The sequence below is a fragment of the Liolophura sinensis genome, chromosome 10, assembly GCF_032854445.1.
Source record: "Liolophura sinensis isolate JHLJ2023 chromosome 10, CUHK_Ljap_v2, whole genome shotgun sequence".
Taxonomy (NCBI): Eukaryota; Metazoa; Mollusca; class Polyplacophora; order Chitonida; family Chitonidae; genus Liolophura; species Liolophura sinensis.
This window is the reverse complement of record NC_088304.1, coordinates 8723018-8749218: the sequence shown is the minus strand read 5'-3', so window position 1 is coordinate 8749218 and position 26201 is coordinate 8723018. Positions and strand designations below refer to the sequence as shown.

At 38.8% G+C, this 26201-nt stretch overlaps 1 protein-coding gene across 1 annotated transcript; it reads right to left on the bottom strand.

Moving 5' to 3' along the window:
* Positions 1-1329: 1329 nt before the first annotated feature.
* Positions 1330-25850, bottom strand: LOC135476188 (branched-chain alpha-ketoacid dehydrogenase kinase-like). Its single transcript, XM_064756123.1, is given in 12 exon segments — positions 1330-2244; positions 5008-5172; positions 5588-5638; positions 5640-5678; positions 6917-7045; positions 7726-7799; positions 8985-9083; positions 10455-10574; positions 11800-11847; positions 22908-23018; positions 23546-23614; positions 25338-25850. Coding segments are annotated over 12 exon segments (1269 nt in total). The 5' UTR covers positions 25557-25850; the 3' UTR covers positions 1330-2099.
* Between the last annotated feature and the right edge of the window lie 351 nt (positions 25851-26201).

Genomic DNA, 26201 nt, shown 5'->3' with positions numbered 1-26201 from the left:
GTTTGACAAGATAGGCAGAAGGTCGAACTTCAATGGGTTCTCTTTTAAATGGAGCTAGTTCATATACTATTTTTTAAACGCAGTCACAGACAGCATAAATATTGTGCTTAGGGAACACATAGCATGAAAATTAAGTTGTTGAGGTTCTCCTAAACATTACCCAGAGAGACAAAGATTAACTTGAAAACTGCCGGGAAATAAAACTCTAAAGTGAGATTTGCCCGTTATAAGGGTACATTCACGTTGTTCACGTGTCTGTCGTACAGTTTTTGAAGAAAATTCTTGTAGAGACATGAAATTTCCCATTACATGAAGCGTATTGAAGAAAACCAGTGATATCTGTGTCCTGCACAAAAATTACACCCACTTAAGACTATGTGGGTAAAGGAAAACATGCACTTATGAACACTGAAAATTAAAACAGTGATATAACCTGTGGCAGGATAAAAAAAAAACACAGTAACCTATAAAACCAGGAACAACAGAAAATCTAAGCCACTATGAGATTACTCACACTGTACATGAAATAGCACTCAATGATAGAATTCAGTAAACACATGAACTGATCAGACCTATCACTTCACATTTAACTTAAGCCATTTTAAAAGCAATATACATTTCAGCACTTAAAGCTGTACACAATAATCACAGCATCTTGGGTTCATGTTGAACCGTATTTGTGTTCCCTAAAGATATGTTCAAGCAGATGTAGTGATTATAGTCCAAACAGCTCCCTATGTTTGTGACCACAATGCACCCTACAAACTGTAAGAACAGGCATGACACATGTTTACCATCTAACATACTCTTCAAAACTTAAAACACTGGTACTCTTGCAGACAAATGGGTCAAGCCTACAAAGTGTTACTGTAAAAGAGATTTATCACAAAGTCTTGACTAAATGAAGTCTTATAAACAAGTTTTCAATTTCGACTTCTTATAATTCTTGTTTTCTAAAATGGACATCGGATGCTACAGTAGTAATAAAAACTGATTGTAATATTCTTCACATAATGGTCCCTAAAGTTCCATCAACAATGGTCTATAAATGGTCTGTGTTCATAATACAAATCTACCTGAGGTACATGTACGGATTTAAAATGATCACTTGATTGGTTTCCATAATGATCCTTGTAATTGTACAGACACTGGTTTGTGTCTACTCTGACCCATTACTTTTTTTTCTGTTATACACAATACCTGAAAATTTACATGCATTTCGTTAATGTGTTATAAATGTATGTGGGGTTTACAATTTGATATCATGGCTGCTTTAAAATTGTATGTGGGGTTTACAATTTGATATCATGGCTGCTTTAAAGTTGTATGTGGGGTTTACAATTTGATATCACGGCAGCTTTAAAATTGTGTGTGGGGTTTACAATTTGATATCATGGCAGCTTTAAACTCACATCTTATTAAGTAGTTTCAACGTTCTTGCATCAGTGATCACACTGGTCGAAAAATTTGTGATCACACTGGTCAATAAATTTGTGTTTAAACTGGTCGATAAATTTGTATTCACACTGGTCGATAAAGCTGTGTTCACACTGGTCGATAAATTTGTGTTCACACTAAATACCATTACATTTGCTACATCATGTTCACACTACATGCTACACGTACATTGTGTTTACAGCACTTGCCATGAAAGTGATCCAAATATTTGTGTTCAAACAAAATGCTACAATGTGTGAACAGTGATCGCTGCATTTGTGTTCATACAGAACACACTGGTTATCACATTTGTGTTCACAGCAAATCTCTAAAATCTTCTGATTTTTACACTGAACCCAACCTCAATATATGTAAGGTCATTTCTGAGCTAGGTGCATCAATCGTAATTTTCTATCCCTTTCTTAAAACTTACGCAAAGTTTTCTCAGCTTGCTATTTACGCATTTCCACTCACCCAAATGAAAACAACAGGGAAGGGCATACTGCTACCAGAGTCAACACTCAAACATTGTTCAAAAAGAAAAAAAAAATACAATGTCATCACTGCATTGTGGTCTTGTAATGTATTCACATATTTATCAATTAAACTGAGGGCTAAATAAACACAAAAATGTAAGTCTTCAGGATAATGTATTTCAGTCATCAGATACGAAAACTCTCATTGTTTCCTTCAATGTGGCGTAATCGTAAGTAAATGTCGGAGCCGATGCCTTGCATGGTCTGTACACAGAGACTGCCTCCCAAATATTCTGCATAAGCCCGAGAAGCCGGTAGTCCAAAGCCATATCTAAGGAAGCAAAAATACTCAGTGTTAATCATAACTATGCATAAAGAAATTCTTTTTTAATTCTAAATGAAAATGATGCTTTTTGGGAGCTTTAAAGTCTGTAAATAAAAGAAATTTATATGAAAATTAAAATGCTATTTCTTAGTTTAACCTGTACTATAATTCACATATCCTGGTAAGTCTGAAGTCTTGGCTAATCCAAAGCTGATCTAAGCTCCCAAGTACACAATCTTAATGGCCAAACATATATTTGTCCTATTTTATTTATATTCCATGGGTGTTCATGCCGTAGTAAAGAATACTTCAGTCAGTCAATGGCAGTCACATTTATAGGTGGAGGAAACCAGACAGATCCAGAAAAAACCTGACAAACCTAGCCAATCTACATCTTAGCCAATCAAAATGCTGATAACAGGACGTGAAGGAAGAATCTTTATTGGGGGGAGTTATTGATTGCTGATAACAGGACATGAAGGAAGAATCTTTATTGGGGGAGTTATTGATTGCTGATAACAGGACATGAAGGAAGAATCTTTATTGAGGGAGTTATTGATTGCTGATAACAGGACGTGAAGGAAGAATCTTTATTGGGGGAGTTATTGATTGCTGATAACAGGACGTGAAGGAAGAATCTTTATTGGGGGAGTTATTGATTGCTGATAACAGGACATGAAGGAAGAATCTTTATTGGGGGAGTTATTGATTGCTGATAACAGGACATGAAGGAAGAATCTTTATTGGGGGAGTTATTGATTGCTGATAACAGGACATGAAGGAAGACTCTTGGGGGAGTTATTGATTTATGTGACTGTTGTCTAATGACCTAATGGCTGTGACCTTTTGAGAGTGTAGGAAACAAGAGTAGAAAACAACAGGATAAACCACCAACCCTCGGCAATTCTCTGATAAACTCATGAGAACAATGAAGTCAGAGCACCATCAAGTAAGTGTAAAAGGTTTCACAAGCTTTCAACACGCTTAACAAGGTCTTTGGAAATCTGGTCTTCGTGAAACTCTTTACAATGTTTTATGTGATGATGACTTTATTATCACTGAATCTTAACTAGGAGGCTAAAGCAGTATAAAACTCGTAATCCCAAACGATAAAGGGTAATATATACCAAGTTCCATCCGAGTACTATTTGCTGTCACACACACTGCTTACTGACTCACCTGTGCATCTTGCTAGGTGTGGAGCCTGTCATACACATTGCTTACTGACTCACCTGTGCATCTTGCTAGGTGTGGGGCCTGTCATACACATTGCTTACTGACTCACCCGTGTATCTTGCCAGGTGTGGAGCCTGTCATACACATTGCTTACTGACTCACCTGAGCATCTTGCCAGGTGTGGGGCATGTCATACACATTGCTTACTGACTCACCTGTGCATCTTGCCAGGTGTGGAGCCTGTCATACACATTGCTTACTGACTCACCCATGCATCTTGCCAGGTGTGGGGCATGTCATACACATTGCTTACTGACTCACACATGCATCTTGCCAGGTGCAGGGCCTGTCATACACACTGCTTACTGACTCACCTGTGCACCATGCCAGGTGCTGGGCCTGTCATACACATTGCTTACTGACTCACCCGTGCATCTTGCCAGGTGTTGAGTCTGTCTTACACATTGCTTACTGACTCACCTGTGCATCTTGTCAGGTGTGAGGCATGTCATACACATTGCTTACTGAGTCACCTGTGCATCTTGCCAGGTGTGGGGCCTGTCATACACATTGCTTACTGACTCACCCATGCATCTTGCCAGGTGTGGGGCCTGTCATACACATTGCTTACTGACTCACCCATGCATCTTGCCAAGTGCAAGGCCTGTCATACACATTGCTTACTGACTCACCCATGCATCTTGTCAGGTGCTGGGCCTGTCATACACATTGCTTAGTGACTCACCCGTGCATCTTGCCAGGTGTGGGGCCTGTCATACACATTGCTTAATGACTCACTTGTGCACCATGCCAGGTGTGGGGCATGTCATACACATTGCTTACTGACTCACCCATGCATCTTGCCAGGTGCGGGGCCTGTCATACACATTGCTTATTGACTCACCCATGCATCTTGCCAAGTGCAAGGCCTGTCATACACATTGCTTACTGACTCACCCATGCATCTTGTCAGGTGCTGGGCCTGTCATACACATTGCTTAGTGACTCACCCGTGCATCTTGCCAGGTGTGGGGCCTGTCATACACATTGCTTAATGACTCACTTGTGCACCATGCCAGGTGTGGGGCATGTCATACACATTGCTTACTGACTCACCCATGCATCTTGCCAGGTGCAAGGCCTGTCATACACATTGCTTACTGACTCACCTGTGCATCTTGTCAGGTGCTGGGCCTGTCATACACATTGCTTACTGACTCACCCAAGCATCTTGCCAGGTGCAGGGCCTTTCATACACATTGTTTACTGACTCACCCGTGCATCTTGTCAGGTGCTGGGCCTGTCATACACATTGCTTACTGACTCACCCATGCACCTTGCCAGGTGCGGGGCCTGTCATGCACATTGCTTACTGACTCACCCGTGCATCTTGTCAGTTGTGGGGCCTGTCATACACACTGCTTACTGACTCACCCATGCATCTTGCCAGGTGTGGAGCCTGTCTTCCACATTGCTTACTGACTCACCTGTGCATCTTGTCAGGTGTGAGGCATGTCATACACATTGCTTACTGAGTGACCTGTGCATCTTGCCAGGTGCGGGGCCTGTCATGCACATTGCTTACAGACTCACCCGTGCATCTTGCCAGGTGCGGGGCCTGTGTGGCCCGTGTCTATGATCTGATCAAACATTCCTGTGGACATGACATCCTCGGCCTGGCTGTCCACAGTGGTGAAGTTGTAGTCAAAAATGTTAGGCTGGATCCGGTGATCAATGCCCCCTCCGCGATCCTGGATTCTGAAACAATCCCACATGGACATCAAGATCAATGTTGTCTCTGTATCGTACTTAATGATAAATTGAATGACTGAATGATTGCTGTTTAACAAGAATTTTTTACACGTGGCAGTGTGATTTCTGCTCATGTACATACATATAAGCAAGCTAATAAAACAATAAAAACATAAATTTTGTGATGAATTAAAATTTCTCGTGTCCTTATCTGGTTCATGAAACCCACCTCAGTGTTAGTCCTATAAGCCTGATGGTTTCGCAAAACAAAATAACACAATATCACAGTGAAGATGAAAGTATGTAGAACCACTTTAAATAACAAACATCTAACAATATATATTTCACCATGAACACTTTTTCACACACACATTTCAATTCTGCTTATCTTTCACTTTAAACCTAGCATGCTGCTGATTACCTGATAATGAAATCCACATCATTATTCGCCATGGTGACGACAACATCAGCCAGGACTGGACAGGTGACCACGATGGAATTCCACAACAGCTCTGAAACAAACACATAAAGTCATTAAGTTATATATTTATTTCTTTATTTTAATGGTGTTTTTACACACACACTCAAGAATATTTTCACTTACATGAGGGAGGCCTGTATTGTGGTGGGAGGAAAACACAGGCTGAGATGGACTTGAATTCACAGCGACCGCATTGGTGAGAGGTTCCTGAGTCACTGCACTCGATTTTGCATTCAACATTTTTCCTATGATTTCAAATACGCTGTCTTCTTGTAGATTAAATCTGACCTCCTTAAATCTTGATAAATAGTACTGACTTCATTGTGGAACCCTGCCATCTTCTGTCTTTCATATAGTCACAGAAGTAAGGCCATCCCTTTAGAAATATTCTTCAATGGGTAACGAAACCCTATTAGAGAAAAAGGGTCAGTGTCGGCGGTGATTTTTGCTTATTCTGGTTAATGAGATTGGGACTTTAAAAAGAAACTGACACTAATTAATGACTGAAAAAACAAAATCCTTCGAAATCCTCTTTTTGGTCAGTCTAGTGTTTCTGGATTGGTCTAACTAGACTTCAACAAGCAAGCCATTAGGCTTGATATCTTTGTTCACACTACAGTGGGAATTAGACCATTTAAATGGTGTACCTGAACTGTCCACTGAAAACAAAATCGTCAATACTTTTGTGTGATTTTCCAGAATGTGAAAAATTTCACCTGATCCGGTGCTCAATCAACCAGATATATGTACGATGTTATGTCAGGCAAAGTTTCCTGAATGATTTCAAACTTGTTTGAAAGCGTCATTTGAGCCTGTATGCCAATCATGGGTGACATAATGTGCTCTACTGTATGTAACTACAGTCAGAAGAGGAAGGGACAGAAACACTCCACCCACCATAATGCCGGCCGCTGTTGTATAAGTGAAATATTCTTGAGTATGGTGTAAAACACCAATCAGATAAATCTGAAACACTTCATTATCATAAGATCATCCAAAACATGCCAGGAAACTATGCCTACTAATAACGTCCGAATTGATCATAAGAGCAATCCCGATTATCGTAATACTTAATCACTTTTAATAAATAAGTTAGTAATAATCATTATTTTTTTCACACAGCAAAGGCTTTGGAAATGGGGTGTAAGTAGCTCCTGAGACATGACTGCAACCAAAATTGTATTAGCCTCTTTCATATACATATATTTTGTTTACTTCTGTGATTGTACAAAATGTCTTTCAGTGGTTCTAATCCTACAATTAGGGTACCTGAAGGAGTTTTTCAGGAGTTCTGTGAGGATGTAGTCAAGAGGAGGCTGAATGTAAGGGAACGTAGCTGTCAGGTGACCGTTCAGCCGGACATTTGGAGAATGACCAAACTTAGCCAGACACACATTTCTGAAAACAAAATAAAAGGTTGCATACATATCCCACACTATTTATTCAAGACGTACAGATCGAACAAGGTGGTTTTCAAACATACACTGCACTGCAATCTGAGAGGCTGCAAAATGATTCAGTATACAAAAACACTATATTTTGTCATCATCGGACAATATTTGAAGTACTCAAAGTATAAAAACCAACAACCAAGCAGTAGCAAGAAAATCATTAAATATGCAACACATGTGCGGGGATCCAGGTGGTATTCCAAGCTGAGTTTAGATTACATAAAAAAAAAACCTACACAAAAGATTTGATTAAAATTAGTCATTAGACAGAAACAAAACAGTGTGACATAAGGATGGACAGACAAACGGATGGACGGACAAACAGATGGACGGAGGGATGGACATGCCTCCTTTTCAAAAGCAATGAGATAAAAAAAGAGAAAAGTGAATTTATGTCTATAAAGTTGAAATATACGTATTCTATATTCTCTCAAGAAGAAAAGAGAGAACTACAGCATCCCATCAGGAACCCACTGACATTAAGCTGCAGCTGAGGCAGCCAGAGCGTTTTTTTTTCTCACAACCTCTTTGAACAAGGCTTATTGCTCTCTGTGTAGAATCCATCATGCCTCTCGGCCAGCAAGAGAAATGTTGAATGTTTACAAAACACCAGCTACAAACACTTACCTTACAAACTCTGCTTTCTTCTGTATCAGCTTACGTGGAGAAAAGCTGACATTAATGATCCCAACATGGTTGGCCTGTGCATGAAGAAAAGAAACGAAAAGTAGTTCTTGGGACAATAATAATTTGTCCCTAATCCGTGGGTCAAAAATGTAAATGCATAAAGAACCCAGAAGTGTCCTACTTACAACTAATAAGTCAATCATTTCCTCAAATACAATGGTTGACATGAAAAATGAATACTATTAGTTTCATGGTTACTCAGTGATAGGGTATGGAAATATATGGCGTCTCATGGGTACTCAGTGATAGGATATGGAAGTATATGTCACCTCATGGTTACTCAGTGATAGGATATGGAAATATATGGCATCTCATGGTTACTCAGTGATAGGATATGGAGATATATGGCATCTCATGGTTACTCAGTGATAGGATATGGAAGTATATGTCACCTCATGGTTACTCAGTGATAGGATATGGAAATATATGGCATCTCATGGTTACTCAGTGATAGGATATGGAGATATATGGCATCTCATGGTTACTCAGTGATAGGATATGGAAGTATATGTCACCTTATGGTTACTCAGTGATAGGATATGGAAGTATATGGTGTCTCATGGTTACTCAGGGATAGGATATGGAAGTATATGTCACCTCATGGTTACTCAGTGATAGGATATGGAAATATATGACACCTCACCCAATATCAGCGTTACTGACATCCATTCAGACCCATCTGTTCAGAGTAAATACTGACGTATAGGAGAAGCACTTCAGTGGTGTGACCACTGATTTCACAAACAAACAAAGGGAGATAACCTTGTCAGCAAATACATATGAAAGCAGCTGAAGTACATTGAAATATACACTGGAATAGACCAATGTGTCCAACAAAGAGCTGAGTACTCTTGATGTGAGATGAAGACATGTATATGTAAATGTATCATTAAGTTCTGTGAACTTTAAAACCATGTGAATCGTTATATCTGAACAGGCCTCTGCTCTGGTGGTGGAGACAAATCGTGAACAAATGTGTTCAACAAGCATTTTTGTAGATACAGTGGCAATGTCACAAAGTTTACGCACAATCACACAATCAGACAATGCCACACTACAATACAAGTCTTCAGTACTGATCAGCGTATCAAAAAATGCATTTCAGTGTAAGTGATGTTCTATTTAATAGATGCTGACATATATGTAAGTCGTTGTTCCATCTGGTAGAAATCGGATTTGATACACCAGACTCCACGTACCTTCTCATCATGAAGAGCGAGATGATGTTCCACTAGCATTCTGATGCCCATTCGTGAAGTAAGGGTTTTGTCCAGGAACACCTTCACCATCTGTTCATCCTAAAATAGGCCATTAACAAACATGGAGTGTATTCAAGGAATAAAGGTTTTCTTGGGTTTTTGCAAAAAAATGCCCTGGGATGTATGCCGAAAAAAAAAAAAGTGCCCAGCTCACTGTCCGAAACCCGAATTTTAAGGAAGTTGCTGTTTTATTTAACATTTGTTCTGAAGAAAAAAAAGTTATCAATACACATAGTCTCAGAAGATTCTAGTTTCCAGACATCGTAGTTAACTGACCTGTACAACACATTTTATTTATTTATTTATTTGATTATGTTTTACGCCATACTCAAGAATATTTCACTTATACGACAGCGGCCAGCATTATGGTGGGTGAAAACCGGCCAGAGCCCAGAGAAACCCACGACCATCCACAGGTTGCTGACAGACCTTTCCACATATGGCTGGAGAGGAAGCCAGCATGAGCTGGACTTGAACTCCCAGTGACAACACATATTAACATGGCTTAGAACTTGCCAAGCTGTGCGGTCCCTGATTAGACAGCTGTGTTAGAATTCAGCATATTCCTCCAATGAAAGTTGTCTGAGGACCACAATGGTAAATCATGGTTTCATATTTAAAAGGATTTTAACAAGAGTTCAGGTGAATACAATGTACGCCCGAACAAATGCATTAGTTTGAAATTTATAAAAGATTACCAGCAGCAGACTACCAAAAGACTACCGGACATGAAAATCGAAGCTCTGTACATAGTATATATAAGGCAAAAGGTGATCTGGTAACCATAACAACAGCGGAAATGGACAAATGTGAGTCGTGACACATCGTCACCTGTGTATGTATGTATCCACCAAAAATTAAAACTCTATGAAGAAAAATGTTGAAGTGAGAGCTCAGACACGAAATCATATCTATCTATATAGTATATAAAGGGAAAATGGCTATCTGGTTACCATGACAACCGGGATAATGGACAAATGAGAGTAGCAACACATCATCATCTGTGTATGTATGTATCCACTATATATTAAAACTCTATGCAGGAAAATGTTGGCGTTATAGCCAGGGCAAGAAATCATATCTGTATAGTATATATAGGGAAATGACAATATGGCAACCATGACAACTACTGAAATGGACAAATGCGAAAATCGTGACACTTTGTCATCTGTGTGTATGTTTGTGTTTTAAAAATTAAAACTCTACACAGAAAAGTGGTGGAATTGTAGCCCACACACCAGTACAGACAGACGGACAAAATCGCTTTAACACAATACGCTCCGCCTAATGGCGAGGCGTATAAAAAAACAACTTTAGGCAAGTTACCGAAGGAACATTTCACACAAGTCATATACATGTACAGACGTACAGTCTTTACCTGCCTCAGACATCAGGCTAAGTCAATTGTACCTTGATATGTTTGCGACACTCCTTGAAGCCATCAGCCAGCATAGTGACAACATCATTGTGATCCTCTAGGAGGGACTTGATGGTCAGTGTGAACTCCTCCTCAATCTTACGGTCAAGAACCTGAAGATTAGTGATAACAGAGTCATTGAAAGCTGTAATACACTCAAATACTTGCGCATGAACATGCATGCATATATAAATCAAAATAGCAGTGTAAAAGGAAAGAATATCACGACAGAACTTTCATCAGTCATTTATATATTCATACTGAACTTGCAACATGACTCATCCCCAGATATTTAACTGCTATTAAAACAGCAGGCTGGGAAACTCGCAAAACTCCTTCCCATCTGTATCAAGACAGTTCAAAGCTGTGAACTCATTTGTTCTTTCCTTTATTACGTCACAGCTATCGTTTTATGTGTGCTCCTACAACACATATGAAGTACACACGCACTGCAACGTCGCAGAGGAAAATGATGCATTGTGTTGTCATTTGGACTGTCTATGTAGCTCGTTATGCAGTCTCCCTTTGAGGCCTATATTAGGTGTGACTATTTGATTTATTTGTTTATTTATTTATTTATTTATTTATTTATTTGATTGGTGTTTTACAGGGTACTCAAGAATATTTCAGTTATATCATGGCAGCCAGCATTATGGTGGGAGGAAACTGGGCAGAACCCTGGAGAAACCCACAACCATCTGCAGGTTGCTGTCAGACCTTCCCACGTAGGTGGTGACTATTGGCTACATATAACTTGTTGGCCATTGTGTCAGTTAGTTTATCCTACCTTTTAACATGGGCCAATAATTTTATTAATGAAAAGCCTGGGTGCAAAACAACTGGAAGTCTCAAACAGCAGTATGTCACAGTCACTGCCTAGGAACACAGAAAATGTATGGTTTTCTGGGATGACTTTTGTCCTTATAACAGGGTGCTTGCAATGCCATCACACATATATTACTAGCTAATGCTGCCTCACTGTAACATTATGCCAAGGACATTAAATATGGCACCCTCAACAATGAAAGATTACTTACACCACTGGCCTTGAAGTACTGGGTCTGAACCCTTAATTGGACTGCCAAACAAGGTAAATATACAGCACAATTTCCAATTTTTAATGTTCAAATTTCAGGATGCTAGCCACGGGGATTGAACCTATACCAAAGTCTTATATGGTGGATGATTCAATGAGTTTCCACAGATCTCAGTACATTTATTACCAGGGGACATCACTCTGCTTTTCTTAAAGTAAAAGGTGAAAGTAAATTGAGGTATACTGGGTTATAAACATGTAACAGTTTATTATAAAAATACATGTACAATGTATATACTCACTGGAGGGAACTCTGAGAGTATATGGAAGGCACGAATGTACATCTCATGCTGCAAATGAAATGAAAAAAACATAATACAATTTTAATAACTAATCCAAAACACGTCAGTTTGACAGAGCCTCTCACCAATGCAGTCACTGTCAGATCAAGTCCAGCTCATGCTGGTTTCCTCAGTGACCGTACGTGGGAAGGTCTGCCAGCAACCTATGGATGGTTATGGGTTTGTCCCGGTCATTGCACGGTTTCATCCTACCATAATGTTGGCTGCTGGGGTATAAGTGAAATATTCATGAGTACGGTGTAAAATGCCCATCAAATAAATCAAATAAATAAAATATCAGTTTTTCCTCTTCATTAATGCTGTACAATCATGCACATGTATACTGTACAATCATGCACATGTATACTGTACAATCATGCACATGTATACTGTACAATCATGTACATGTATACTGTACAATCATGCACATGTATACTGTACAATCATGCACATGTATACTGTACAATCATGTACATGTATACTGTACAATCATGCACATGTATACTGTACAATCATGCACATGTATACTGTACAATCATGTACATGTATACTGTACAATCATGCACATGTATACTGTACAATCATGTACATGTATAATGTACAATCATGCACGAGGCCACACACCTTACCTTACACATGGTTTTGTTCTTTCTGTTATTGATTGATTCATATACTTGATTGGTGTTTTAAAATGCCGCACTGTTAGATTTTGCTTGTTATGTTATATTACAATTAGCGGTCAATTTTAAACGTGGGGGATATGAAATTTGAATGTCAGACCTCGTTTATTAAAAGCTTGGAAGTCACAGCTTTTATTGATTATAACCCATTATTATTGCCCACGTAGAAAATGCTGGTTGCATCAGAGAATGAGGCCAACTGTCATACATATAGCTTCTGACCTATAAACAATGAGGATGGTGAAGTAAGAGATATGAATATTCATGGCTGACCTACATGTACATAGTCTTAGCTATTATTCACTGCGCTTAAGCCTACACATACGTCATGTACTTCTAAACAAAGCCCTCTATAAATGTCAGCCCTACACGTAAACCTGTGTATTACAGCACAGTTCACCAGGTCACACATGGTTAGGCCAAACCAACAAATACATGTAATATCTGTATTTCACATTTACGTGTTATGTGCTTTGAACATTTTTGTGGCAATGAAAATAATGCAGTGCATGGTATACAAATTAAGCTCATAATTGAATAAAGAAATCCCCAAGGCAGCCCCCCCCCCCCCTACCCCCATCCCCTTCATCGCGCCCACCCCCGGCATGTCACTACAGCAAGCTTGTGGTTCACCTCTAATAATTTGGTAAGTTCATTGATCGATTTATTTCTTTGATGAAATGACGTTTCCGCTATGCTCAAGAATTTTTCTCCCACATGACGGCAATCAGTTTCATGGGGGGGGGGGGGGGTGTACAGGAGCACACAGCATAAACCACAGACCTTTGGCAAACTATTGACAACTTTTGCACGTGACATATAGATACGCACTGCATAGTGCACACCATGTTGGAGGAAGACAAGTAGTCTTCAACGATCAACGTCAGACTGTAGAAACAGTCATACATATGGTCATACAAGACTCCAACCCCACTGCTCTTTGTCACCAAGGCTCCAGGACAATGAGAGTGAGATCAGGGTGAGAGAGCGAATGGTAGAGCACTGAATGCAACATTCTGTGGTGGGTTGGTCCCTTCACCCACAGGCCGATGTACTATTACAGAAATTCTACACAGGCCAGTTCATCTTTGTTTTTGAACATGTGTGTGATTATCACACTCTTTGAAAAAGAGCAGGATTGTGATACGCTGGACTCTTGATTATGTTACGCATGTGTTATTAGAACTCTTGGAGTTTGCTTCAGGACTTAGGTGTGTTAGGTGTAAGAGTGTCACAGAATGCCTCAAATTCATTGGCCTCACTACACACTCAGGCTGTCTAGGATATGATAGAATAAACAATGTGACATATTTATATACATGTGTACATGTCATACATGCACACACTAGCTGTCAGACATGTTCAAAACCAAACATAACCATACATGTACATGTAATTATATACACCATGCATGCTTCAAGCATTTGAAATCTGAAACAGTGATCTTTTAAGTGCTCATGACTATCACATGTTCATTTACCAGGGAAGCTAAAACAATGAAGTGATGAAATCTGCTATTTAGATTGGCCTTCATCATTAATAATGTACACATAGGCAATGATGCATTGCTCACTTTGTACAATACATTAAACTGAATGCACCATTTCTCTAAGCATATATATATTTTTATTTATTTATCTTTTTTTTGGCTAGGTGAATCAAAGCTAATTTGAATTATATATGTTTAATCGAGATTTAGGCTACAGCACAAGTTTAATACCTTGTGGGTAGGTTTGAGAGAGCAAGAACTGCTGCTTTGGGGTATGAGATATGTTACTGTGTTGTGTTATCCCTGTTCTAATACAGCTCTAGGAATACATGCACACCTAACTACTCCAATCCATCCATTGATTTATGCCTGTCACATGTACATGTATGAGGTAATACAGCTGAACATAAAGAAACCCCCTGAATACAATTATTCTCAGGGGTCTAGACATAATGAGGTTAAATACAACAACCAGAGCCATATACAGCATTTTACCTTAATTGGGAAGTCTTGGAGTAGGTTAATTTGGGCAAAAATATTTTTAGACAATAAGAAACCTTAACCTAATGTCTGAATTGACTTAATATCTTGTAATTTTTGTACAGTACAGGCATATAATTATTTTTTTCAAACCTTTGACTTAAACTGACCAGGCAATTTGAGCTTTTTAAAGGTATGCTGTGGCCCCGTTAGACTACATCAAAATGTCCCTGCCTTTTGCCCTGGCTATGGTATTTACATGCAGTTTTCCTAAAAATTTGTCTTAAAAAATGCATTTCTAGAGGCAAATAAGGATCATAAAATATTGGTGCTGAGAGTCACATTTTCCAAGTAGGATATCATTCTACCTTCCAAATAAACCCCTAGGTAATACATCTGGGTAAATCATCTTTACATTTAAAGTAAAAGAAAGCTAAAATATGACCTACGGTTCATCATACAGACAACTGATTTTTTTTTTTTCAGATTTTTTGAAGAATGTTAAAGGCATTCAAATATTTGAATACTATGGAGGGATTTATGAGCCATATTGACGATATCTAAGAACTCTGACATCACATCACCCTTTTTCCCTGATGTTCACCACAAGAAAGGAATTATTGGGAGCGTTATTTCAGTAATACTTTACTCATGGCTAAAAAGAGTTATTCCAATGTTCAATGTCATGATTAGAGTTGGCAGAACTTCCTGTGACGTCCAAAAGAGTCCCTAAACTCTGATAGTATGGTCTATAATGCCCACCATAGAATTCAAATGTTTGAAATCCCTTAACTCTCTCCACAAAAATGTAGTAAAATAAATGAAAGTATATTTATGCATAGTTTTAAGTGGTCTATTTAGTGATACCTACTTCGATTTTTAGAGATCTTCTTTACAGCACCTTTAAAAATGACTATATAATTCTTAGAATTATGACTAAAATGACTAACTTATCAATTAAATTGAAAATTTAGATCAAACACAGTAGATTCTAATTTGCAATCAAACACAGATGACATACCCTACTGCTTTAAATTTCAACTAAAAATTAGACTGCGACCAATGAGAGTTACGCTGCAGCACAATACAGTACCCTACCCATGTCTGCAAGAATGTTTACATGTGAGGGTGCAGGCGTACCTTCAGGCCACTTACATGGCTCTGACGCCCAGCAGCTGTAACAACCTGTGCCTAACCTACATTTCTCCCTGTACAGGTATGTGCTTCACTACAACAGCTGCTAGGCTGCTTGAGCTGGCTTTCCTGGAATGCTGGGTTTGTATGGACTAACTGGGACATCACAGCAAGGTTACCCAAGATGTAGAGCAAAACAGTCTGCAATCTCTAGCTATGTTTGTCTGATAACGAAAGACTTTTCTGAACAGTAGCAATGAAATCATGACTGAGCTAAATTCACTGTATTTATTTATTACACTGGTGTCTTACGCTGTACTCATAAATATTTCACTTATACGACAGCGCCCAGCATTACTGTGGGAGGAAACCGAGCAAAGCCGGTGGGAAACACACGACCGTCCGCAAGTTGCTGACAGGCTTTCCCACGTACAGCCAGAGATGGAGCCAGTATGAGCTGGACTTGAGCTCATAGTGGCTGCACTGGTGAGAAGCTCCTGGGATATATATTTTTTCTTAACATATTCCTCTGGAAATTTGACATCGTTGTGAAATTGATCTTGCGATAATCGACTTTACTGGAACACCCCTTTACAGTTTATAAGCAGCATACACGTGTCTAATTTGATAAAACCATCTCAGACCACAACCAACCACCTCAGACCACAAACAACCATCTCAGACCACAAATGTTTTTAAGTTTACAAGGAGAATACAAGTAAATGCATTGGTCAGCATATTCCTTTTATGATGTGCCCTAGTTTCACCAACATAATGATCAATAGCCCTAAAACCTACTATTGGCACACAGACAACTATCCACATACTATACATAGTGCACAACTATCAACTGTCCATATAGTGCACAATTATTCAGTCAGCATGATGATGAATTATGCATAGTCTGCATGGTGACCAATTATGCATAGTCTACATGGTGATCAATTATCCACAGGCTTCATGGTGATCAATTATCCACAGTCTGCATGGTGATCAATTATCCACAGTCTGCACGGTGATCAATTATTAAGTCTGCATGGTGATCAATTATCCATAGTCTGCATGGTGATCAATTATCCATAGTCAGCATGGTGATCAATTATCCATAGTCAGCATGGTGATCAATTATCCATAGGTTTCATGGTGATCAATTATCCATAGGCTTCATGGTGATCAATTATCCAGTCAGCATGGTGATCAATTATCCAGTTTACATGGTGATCAATTAACCACACTATTATCTATAGTCTGCTCGATGATCAATTATCCATAGTCTGCATGAGGATTAATTACCCAAGGTCAGCAAGGCGATCAGTAATCTACAGTTTGCATGGTAAGCAATTAACATCAATCTGCATGGTGATCAATTTTACAGTCCATGTATATCCACTGCTTCATAGTGCAAAATTATCTATGGCCTCCATGACACAGCATAGTCAGTATTGTCAGTCGTGTACAGAGTACACAGTCTACAGTCAGTATTGTCAGTCGTGTACAGAGTACACAGTCTACAGTCAGTATTGTCAGTCGTGTACAGGGTACACAGTCTACAGTCAGTATTAATATCCTTAATGTCATATGGGGCACAGTGACATAATTCAGAACTTAGAATCACAATTTCCTGATGGACATGTCATCATTTTGACCTTATAATCACTATTTTCTGATGTACATGTCATCATTTTGACCTTATAATCACTATTTCCTGATGGACATGTCATCATTTTGACCTTATAATCACTATTTCCTGATGGACATGTCATCATTTTGACCTTATAATCACTATTTTCTGATGTACATGTCATCATTTTGACCTTATAATCACTATTTCCTGATGGACATGTCATCATTTTGACCTTATAATCACTATTTCCTGATGGACATGTCATCATTTTGACCTTATAATCACTATTTCCTGATGGATATGTCATCATTTTGACCTTATAATCACTATTTCCTTATGGACATGTCACCATTTTGACCTTATAATCACTATTTCCTGATGGACATGTCATCATTTTGAACTTAGAATCAGAATTTTCTCATGGACATGTCATCATTAAGAATTTAGAATCAAAATTTTCTGATGTACATCTACAATGATTTAGAACTTAGGATCTCAGTTGTTTGCACATGAACATGCCACAGGTTACGATAAAGAGAAGACATGGTAAAAATATTAAATCACTGTCCAAATTATGGATTTATTCTAATGTAGGACAAAAGTATGTTGTCCCTTTGCTATACAATTTGTCCAGGAAGCAGGCACTTTTGTGTGGACTGCTGAAAATGACTGGAGGTGACCTCAATCTTGTAAAAGCCACACAAAAGCATATGCCCAAGGTATCATTCGAGACATGTTTACTTAGCATAACCCAACCTAAGCACCAAAGAAATGGCCCTATTCCAAAAATTCTGATACAGATTTTCCCCCCATCCACCTTTATTTCTTTACAATTCCTATCTTTTTGCTTAACAGTGGCAGGGAGAATAATAAAATAGAATTCCCTGCTGACTGGCACATTTTTCTCAAATGGTCAGGCTATTCTCAGGAAAGAATTATTTAAGAATTATTTATTTTTTTCCACATCCCAATGTAGATGTAGAATGATGCTGGTAATGGTCTTCAAGCGTAACTGTCGGGAATACTATATATTAATGAGGCCAAGTAGTGCTACATTTACATGTGTACGTACTTTATCAAGTCTGAATCTTATTTAATTAGCAATGTTTATACTTTTTTTAAACATGATCAAGAGCTGGACAATATTTTTTTTTTACTTATTTGATTGGTGTTTTACACCATACTTACGAATATTTTAATTATACAACAACAGCCAACGGTGAGAGGAAATCAGGGGGAACGCACGTCCAATCGCAGGCCGCTGCCAGACCTTCCCAAGTAAAGCCGGAGAGAAAGCCAGCATGAGCTGGACTTGGACTCACAGCGACTGCACTGGTGAGAAGCTCCTGGGTCATTACGCTATGCTAGCATGCTAACCAACTGAGCCACGGAGGCCGCAGCTGGCCAATTAGTACAACATTTAGGTAAATGTAACCATTTGTATGTGTTGTATTTCACATAAAAGTTATCACTTCACAAGTAACACATTTTACTTGATTCTGACTTAAGATAAGTCAAAATAACTTGAGTGTTGGCATTAAAAGTGCCATTTCAAGGCATTCGTGTGCTTCTGAAAGTGCACTTTTACATATTACCAAACTTTTGTGGTATCAAAATTTTGAAAATGAAATTAGAAGCCTTTCATTGGAAGGTTTACTAAAGATGACATCAGAGACTACTGCGTTCCAGTTTGGAGATGATCTCAGAGCTATTTTGTTGCAGCTTTGGGGCGACACACAAGCTAGATATAGACGTAAGACGCTGGAGACATTTCAATATCTGTAGTTGTTGAGCTAGGTTAGGTACAACAAATGAGGCTAACATATAGTAAAATCTGTGTTCACACCATGCCTGTAAAATCGATGTTCACACCCTACCTGAAAAATCCATCCAGACTATGAACAGAACTCCATTCGAATTACATGTATATTGGGAATGGATAGAGTATTTATGTATTTGATTGGTGTTTTATGCCGTGCTCAAAAATATTTCACTTATGCAACGGCGGCCAGCATTATGGTGGGAGGAAACCAAGCAGAGCTCTGAGGAAACCAATAACCACCCGCAGGTTGCTCACAGACCTTCCCACCTCCGGCTTTATAGGTGTGCATTAGATCTCATTTATACTGTTGCAAAACAACACGGAAGTGGACAGACTACAACAAAGAGTCATTTGAAAATGAGTTTGAAATCATGAATATTTAACATGATACCAAGCCATCTTTGTGATCACCTGGACTCAATCTGAGGTCATCATTTTTATTTATTTTATTTATCTGGTTGATGTTTTACTCCATACTCAAGAATATTTCACTTGTGGTAAATGACCTGAAGATTCACCCTGAGACTCGGAAAGTGTATCCCAGGATTAATTGTGTTGATCGTGGTTGTTACTGGCACGGGAGCGCATCAGGGGTGGTCAGGGGATTATACTGACAGTTCAAGAGACAGTTCAAGAGACAGTTCATGTAATGTAATGAGCTCACACTTCACTGCGCAGTCAGTTTATGCTCCTACCACTAACAGTTCGTGTTTTCCTGAGTTTTAATCATAATAATTTTAGTACATGCACTTCACACCAGGTTAATTGTTTTAATATCCTTATTTTGTGATAAACGGAAATTTGGTAGAAATCTCTGTGGAGATTAAGCGTGATTACCCAGTATCTTTACACATGTCGAGTGTCTTGTCATATATCCGTTTTTACACTTCAACGCCCTTAAAACTAAACAAGCTGTAGCAGAATTTAACACACCGCGAATCCATACTTGCTAACTAAGCCTACCAGCAGAAACACGTGCGTCTGCACCACTGCAGCTAAACATTTGTTGTTCATTCTGGCGTAATTTAAAAAATAAAAAAAACTGTCAATTTCCGCCCATATTTGGTTAACATAAATACTTAATTTACTTAATATTTAACCGAGTCCCCTCAGATGAAATTTTAGTCATACAGATCGGTTTAATCTGTATGTAGATACAAGCCACTTATAATCACAGGACTCAAAGTTTCCATGTGTCTACCCATCAATCACGTGATTTTGCTGGCGAAAGGAAAACTTAAATCTTATCTGTCGCTGGCGACACAAAAATCACATCTGGCCGGCAAAACTGTATACAGGAAATCATAAAACATTTTGTTTATAAAAACAGTGACAGTGTTGTGCGAACTCCTAATGTGATAACCCGATGTAAAAATGCAGGAAAAGGAACTCTTTTGCAATAGGAGGTGAGTTCAGATTGTAAGCAAACAAAATATGTGTGTAGACTGACATACTTACATGGGCACGGGGAGCTGATGACAGATATTTCTCAGTGAAATTCATTTCTAGCTAAAATAAATCTGTAGACGTATTCGTTGCATACTGAGGGCTCTTAGCAGACAACCGTTTGTCAGATAAGGGTGTGAGAGGACTTCCACATACAGTAGGCATAACCTGAACAATCCGTTCGTCTGCAGTGTACATTCTGCATGCACATTTCTTGTTTGGCGTGGTCATGCTTTCAGTGCTTGGAATTTAAAGGTTAGTAAGAGATATTGCCTGTCTTAATACTTTCTTCAATTTCTTTCATGGGTATATTTAGAGATGTATGTCTTCATGTAGGCCTACTAGTCAGGAGGCCTGCACACCTCACTGTCAGTGACTTGACCCCTAGTGGCGAAGATCAGCAGCCAGAGCTGCTAAGTGTAATGCAGTGTAATGAAACGGGCGGGGGGCTAATCACTCTCTTTTGTCATTTTCATGAAAACTGAGATCATGAGAAAGTAAACGACAGTAACTCACATGCGAAACTTTAGGTGATTTACCCTACAGGTGGGTGGTGGCCAGTATCATGGTGGGAGGAAACAGCCTGGGGAAACCCACGACAATCCTCAGGTTACTGGCAAACCTTCCCACACTGGCTGGAGAGGAAACCTGATCATCAGTTTTATTGTGAGATCTTTAAAACGAGTCTCTGACCAAACACTCTGACACCTGGGTGAGGCGGTCAATGACTTCTAGACGTAGAAAGAAGAAGAGGGTCGGCATAGTAACTTTTATATCTAGACAATTAATAATTACATGTACATGTAGTTGAACATGCCACTCCAAAAAAAAAAAAAGAGACAAACTAGGACAGAGATATTTGGCTTCATGGATATGACTCCTGGTTGCATGTACAGATATTTTCATCAACATATAAACATGCACTTATGTGCGATGTGTAGGTCTACAGCACTGACGTAACTGATGATGCAACACAACACCCACACACACATGTACACGTTCAGCCTGAGTACATACAGCAATCAGTGACAGAAAAAATATCGCTGCACCCAACCAATACATCCTGTTCAACAACGTCAAAACTTCAGATGTCTAAAAAAGTATTTCGATGCACATGTATAAAGCCTTAATGTCTTAAGTTTACAATGCATATTTGTCCATGGTGTGATCACTCAAGCAATCATCCCACTGAAGTGTCCTAGCCATGACCTTTTCAAAGCATGTAGTGCATGAATCATCTTCAACATGATGTAGTTTGCTTCAGGTCTGGCACAGCCAGGATCAATCCTGGGTCGAGTCACACCTAAGACTTTAAAAGAGGAAGTTGTAACTCCCTCGCTTGGGGTTCAGCATGAAGGGGATAGTGCAATGACTGGTAGACCCGTATCAGTATAAAGGCTTGGGCGGGGCGGGTTACTTGCCTTCGGTAAGTCGTCTCAGTGAAGCAGCACTAGATTAAAGAGCGATGGAAATCCGTCCTGCAACAAGGAGGCACAATACATGCAGTCTAAGGATTCCTTTGTTGTTATAGGAATGAAAACTTTTGACATTAAACCCCAAGCACTCACTCACTCAACATGATGTACCCATGCAATGTTGTTTTCTGTGGTAATTTGTACATACAATGTTATTTTCTGTGGTAATTTGTACATGCAATGTTGTTTTCTGTGGTAATTTGTACATCCCATGTTATTTTCTGTGGTAATTTGTACATGCAATGTTGTTTTCTGTGGTAATTTGTACATGCAATGTTGTTTTCTGTGGTAATTTGTACATGCAATGTTGTTTTCTTTGGTAATTTGTACATGCAATGTTGTTTTCTTTGGTAATTTGTACATCCAATGTTATTTTCTGTGGTAATTTGTACATGCAATGTTGTTTTCTGTGGTAATTTGTACATCCAATGTTATTTTCTGTGGTAATTTGTACATCCAATGTTATTTTCTGTGGTAATTTGTACATGCAATGTTGTTTTCTGTGGTAATTTGTATATGCGATGAAAGTACACATGTGGATACATATTGTGTGATCTAATTTACAACTTGGCCATGGAAGTGCGGTGAATTTTAGTTCTAGCAAACTGGTATATGATACAAATGCATGATCTGTTAATTTTTGGTGTGTGTTTATTTGTTTAATGAAATACTACACTTTCTACATGATTTTGTTTCTTCATTTTGGGGGGCTAAATAAGAAGTGTCTGCCTTGGCTGAGCAACTCAACTTTCAAGAAGAGTTTGATTTAATTTTTTTGGAGGATAACTCCATGGCAAACTTACGCAAAATACTGGGCTATTTACTTAACTTTCATTTCATGTGAAACGGATACTTCCAAATTAACAGCTGATGAATTAAGATGTTCACTTTCTAATTTTCAACAAACAAAATAACTCACCACTTCTAAGATGGTGGGATTACAACCCACGATGAAAGGCAGTCCACGAAAGCCAGCGATCCTGTGGGCTATTCTAACTGGTAGCTCTTTGTGCAGGTACTGGGCACTACGCTGAAATGGAAACCCACACGTCTTACATGAAATGTAAAATTTCATAATTTGACAAGGCAAACTGTCACGTAGAAGCACTAAATTTAGGGCTTAACCTGCACATATGGTGGCTGTTAGCATCCATTTTGTATGGGGAAAAAAACCAAGCCTTTTTAACAAAATCATTAAGAATGGAACCTCAGAGCCCTCAAGAATAAATGTATACAGGTAAAATTTGCTGCAATTTGAAATCAAATTACAAATGGACTATTTATCACATGGCTTCCTGGAACTTCTTCGGCTATTAAAATAATAAAATAAATAGTTTTATGAACCTGTACACATGTACATATATTTATTATGGTATATTTTAGAATAAAAAAAAAACCCTCCAACTTCAAACACTGAAACGATGCCTTCGTAAAAGGAGTGATTCGTGCAAAATAATCAACCGTTGTGTAAGTCAATTATCACTTTTCGATTTCAGTGTCCCAATAATCACCCAGTCGTCTTTTGAAGAGGAAGTAACGATAGTAATTGTTACTTACCAGTAGATGAGATCCATCAGGACTTTTCCCTGAATAGAGAATGGTTGTGGGGGAGAGCCGCACCGAGGGCTGAAAGCCAAGTAGGACAACTTATCATATTCAGATAGTTAACATATACGAAGCATACAGTCACATACATGTCTGACTTACCAGTGATCACACGCAGAAGATATTCAACAATCCTGTTTATAGAATGTAGGCCGGAAAACACAAAGCCCCTCAACAAGTGCACCTACATGTTCATGTTCACGCAATTTTCTGAGGTGCAGGTTCAAAACTTACCACTGACAAGGAGTTTGCACATTCAGTGATTTAGCATTTCTTTTCTGCGAGCCTCTACCCATAATACTCACTGTTATCATATATATATATATATATATATATATATATATATATATATATATATATCTAAGTGAAAAATTCTTAAGTAAGGCATTAAATAAAAATAAAAAGATAAATAAACAAATGGATAAACTGATAAATAAATAAATAAAGGACATCAATAACATTCATAAGGCGTGAGGCTGCAGGGAACTGGAGACACAGGTCAGCTACAGGCAAATCTCCCATGAGCATGTACAAAATGACAGGTTTCTTGTTTACCGATGTTTGGCTAGGTTTGCATGCTTGTAATCACACTTTTTTAATTGCCATTTACATAATTTTAATTGATAAAAATCATAATATATATTCAACATAAAAAGTGATGTGTATCTGTTGTTACTATCAGGGTTGAAGACCAAAAGTTAACGATTTATTCATTCATTTATTAAATTGATGTTTTATACCGAATTGAAGAATTTTCACTGATAAAACGCCAGCCAGCATTATGGTGTGAGGAAATTGAGCACAGCCGAGGGAAACCTATGGCCATCTGCAGGTTACTGGTGGCTAGACTTTCCTAAATATGACAGAAGGGTGAGCCAGAATGAGCTGTATCACAATATGACAGCATTGGTGAGAGGCTCCCAACTCCTGAGTGATTGTGCTGTGGAAGGCCATGCATGCTAACAATTCAGTCACTTGTTCTGTAATTTGATTCCTTAACGCGTATAGTATTGACATACATGTCATATAATACTAAGATACCATTCTGTATTAACTGGTTGTTTTGGGTCATGTCCACATGCACTCAAAACCAGTGTAAATTCCCTACATACACCATGTACCAGCCTCCTACATATATATAAGAAGTAAAAGGTATGAAACGACTTTCTGCTGTCACAAGCCAATGTCTCCAAAATTAAAACAATAAAGCCTTCACTGATTTGGAAATGCTTACAGTGGATTCGAGAAGATAATAGCCGCAAGTAGGGAGAGGAGTGTAAAGGCTGGAGGTTGAAGGCTTTACCAGTATTTCTTGAATTTTGAGACATTGGGTGGTGCCAGCCAAAAGTCGTTTCATACCTTTACTTCTTATATATATGTAGGTGGCTGGTATATGGCATTTTTAATGTTTACAAACTGGTTTCAAGCGACTGTGGTCATGTCCAGCACTATTACAGCTATCACTTCAATCTTCAATATTCATTTCTCACTTTTTCTGCACTAAAAGCTTTCCTGTGCACTAGCTTTGGAATTCTCAGTGCATACAGTGCAACGACAATTTTTCTTTCTTACTAGACCACTGATTAACGTTTTACCTCGCTGTCTGCTACTGGGTGTTCTGATTGACTGACTCTGCAGTCTGAAATGAAATCATTTCTACATACGAATGATATTAATGTTAAGGATTGAAATTTGTAACTAATAATAAATTACAGCTTAGTAAGATAACCTCCATTGCTTTTACCTTCGAGGCAGCGTAATCTATAGCACTTTGGTTGTAGTAGGAGGCTACAGAGCGTGCTCGCTCCCTGTACTCTGCGCTGTCCCCTTGATCGGCGGGCTTCAAACCCGGACCCCCATAATCCTTGCTCACACACCTGGTCTGTGTCTTAGGACGACAAGCTAAATATTTATCCTTGGCGAGTCGTGTCACAAGGGCTGTTTTGTTCACAGACGAAAACATAGTCGTTTCTATCAATCAAACAGCAAGCTGGAGACAAAAATAAATTCTGCTAAATCATGAGCGAAAGTTTATGGTGATGATGACGTTGTTGTAGTTGTCAGTTTTCACCAAATCGCGAAGCTCGAAAGTCTTCTTAATTTTCCAAGCGCTTCGCTACCTTTCCTGGCTGCTCCCTCTGTCCACCTTCATGCTTCATCAAAACCATTTAAATCTATAGAGAGAGTATTTTCGGACATAATACAGCTTTGTTTGTCCCATGCTTGGGCAACCAACTGCAAGATTCACCATCACTTGTAGTTGTTGTCTGCTTGTCCGCTTCACCTTTCTCTGATCACGTGATCATCAGCTGGACCGACACATTCGGCAACCCGGCTAAAAGGGTCGGTGACACTTGGATTTTCTGCAGACACGCGCCTTTATTCGAACTATAAATAGTCATAGTGACCTCGATCGATCCTGTATGAAACTCACTACCTATTGCCTGCTCTATTTCTGTTCTGGTGTTCATATTTACCCGATCTGTTTTTTTCGGCTCCAGGCGACAAATCTGTGCTCTTCATCAACTGGCATACATATAATAGAATCTATGGTTGCAATAGGCAGCCATTGTACAGTTGAATCACTTTCATGTAAGGAATAGTTGAA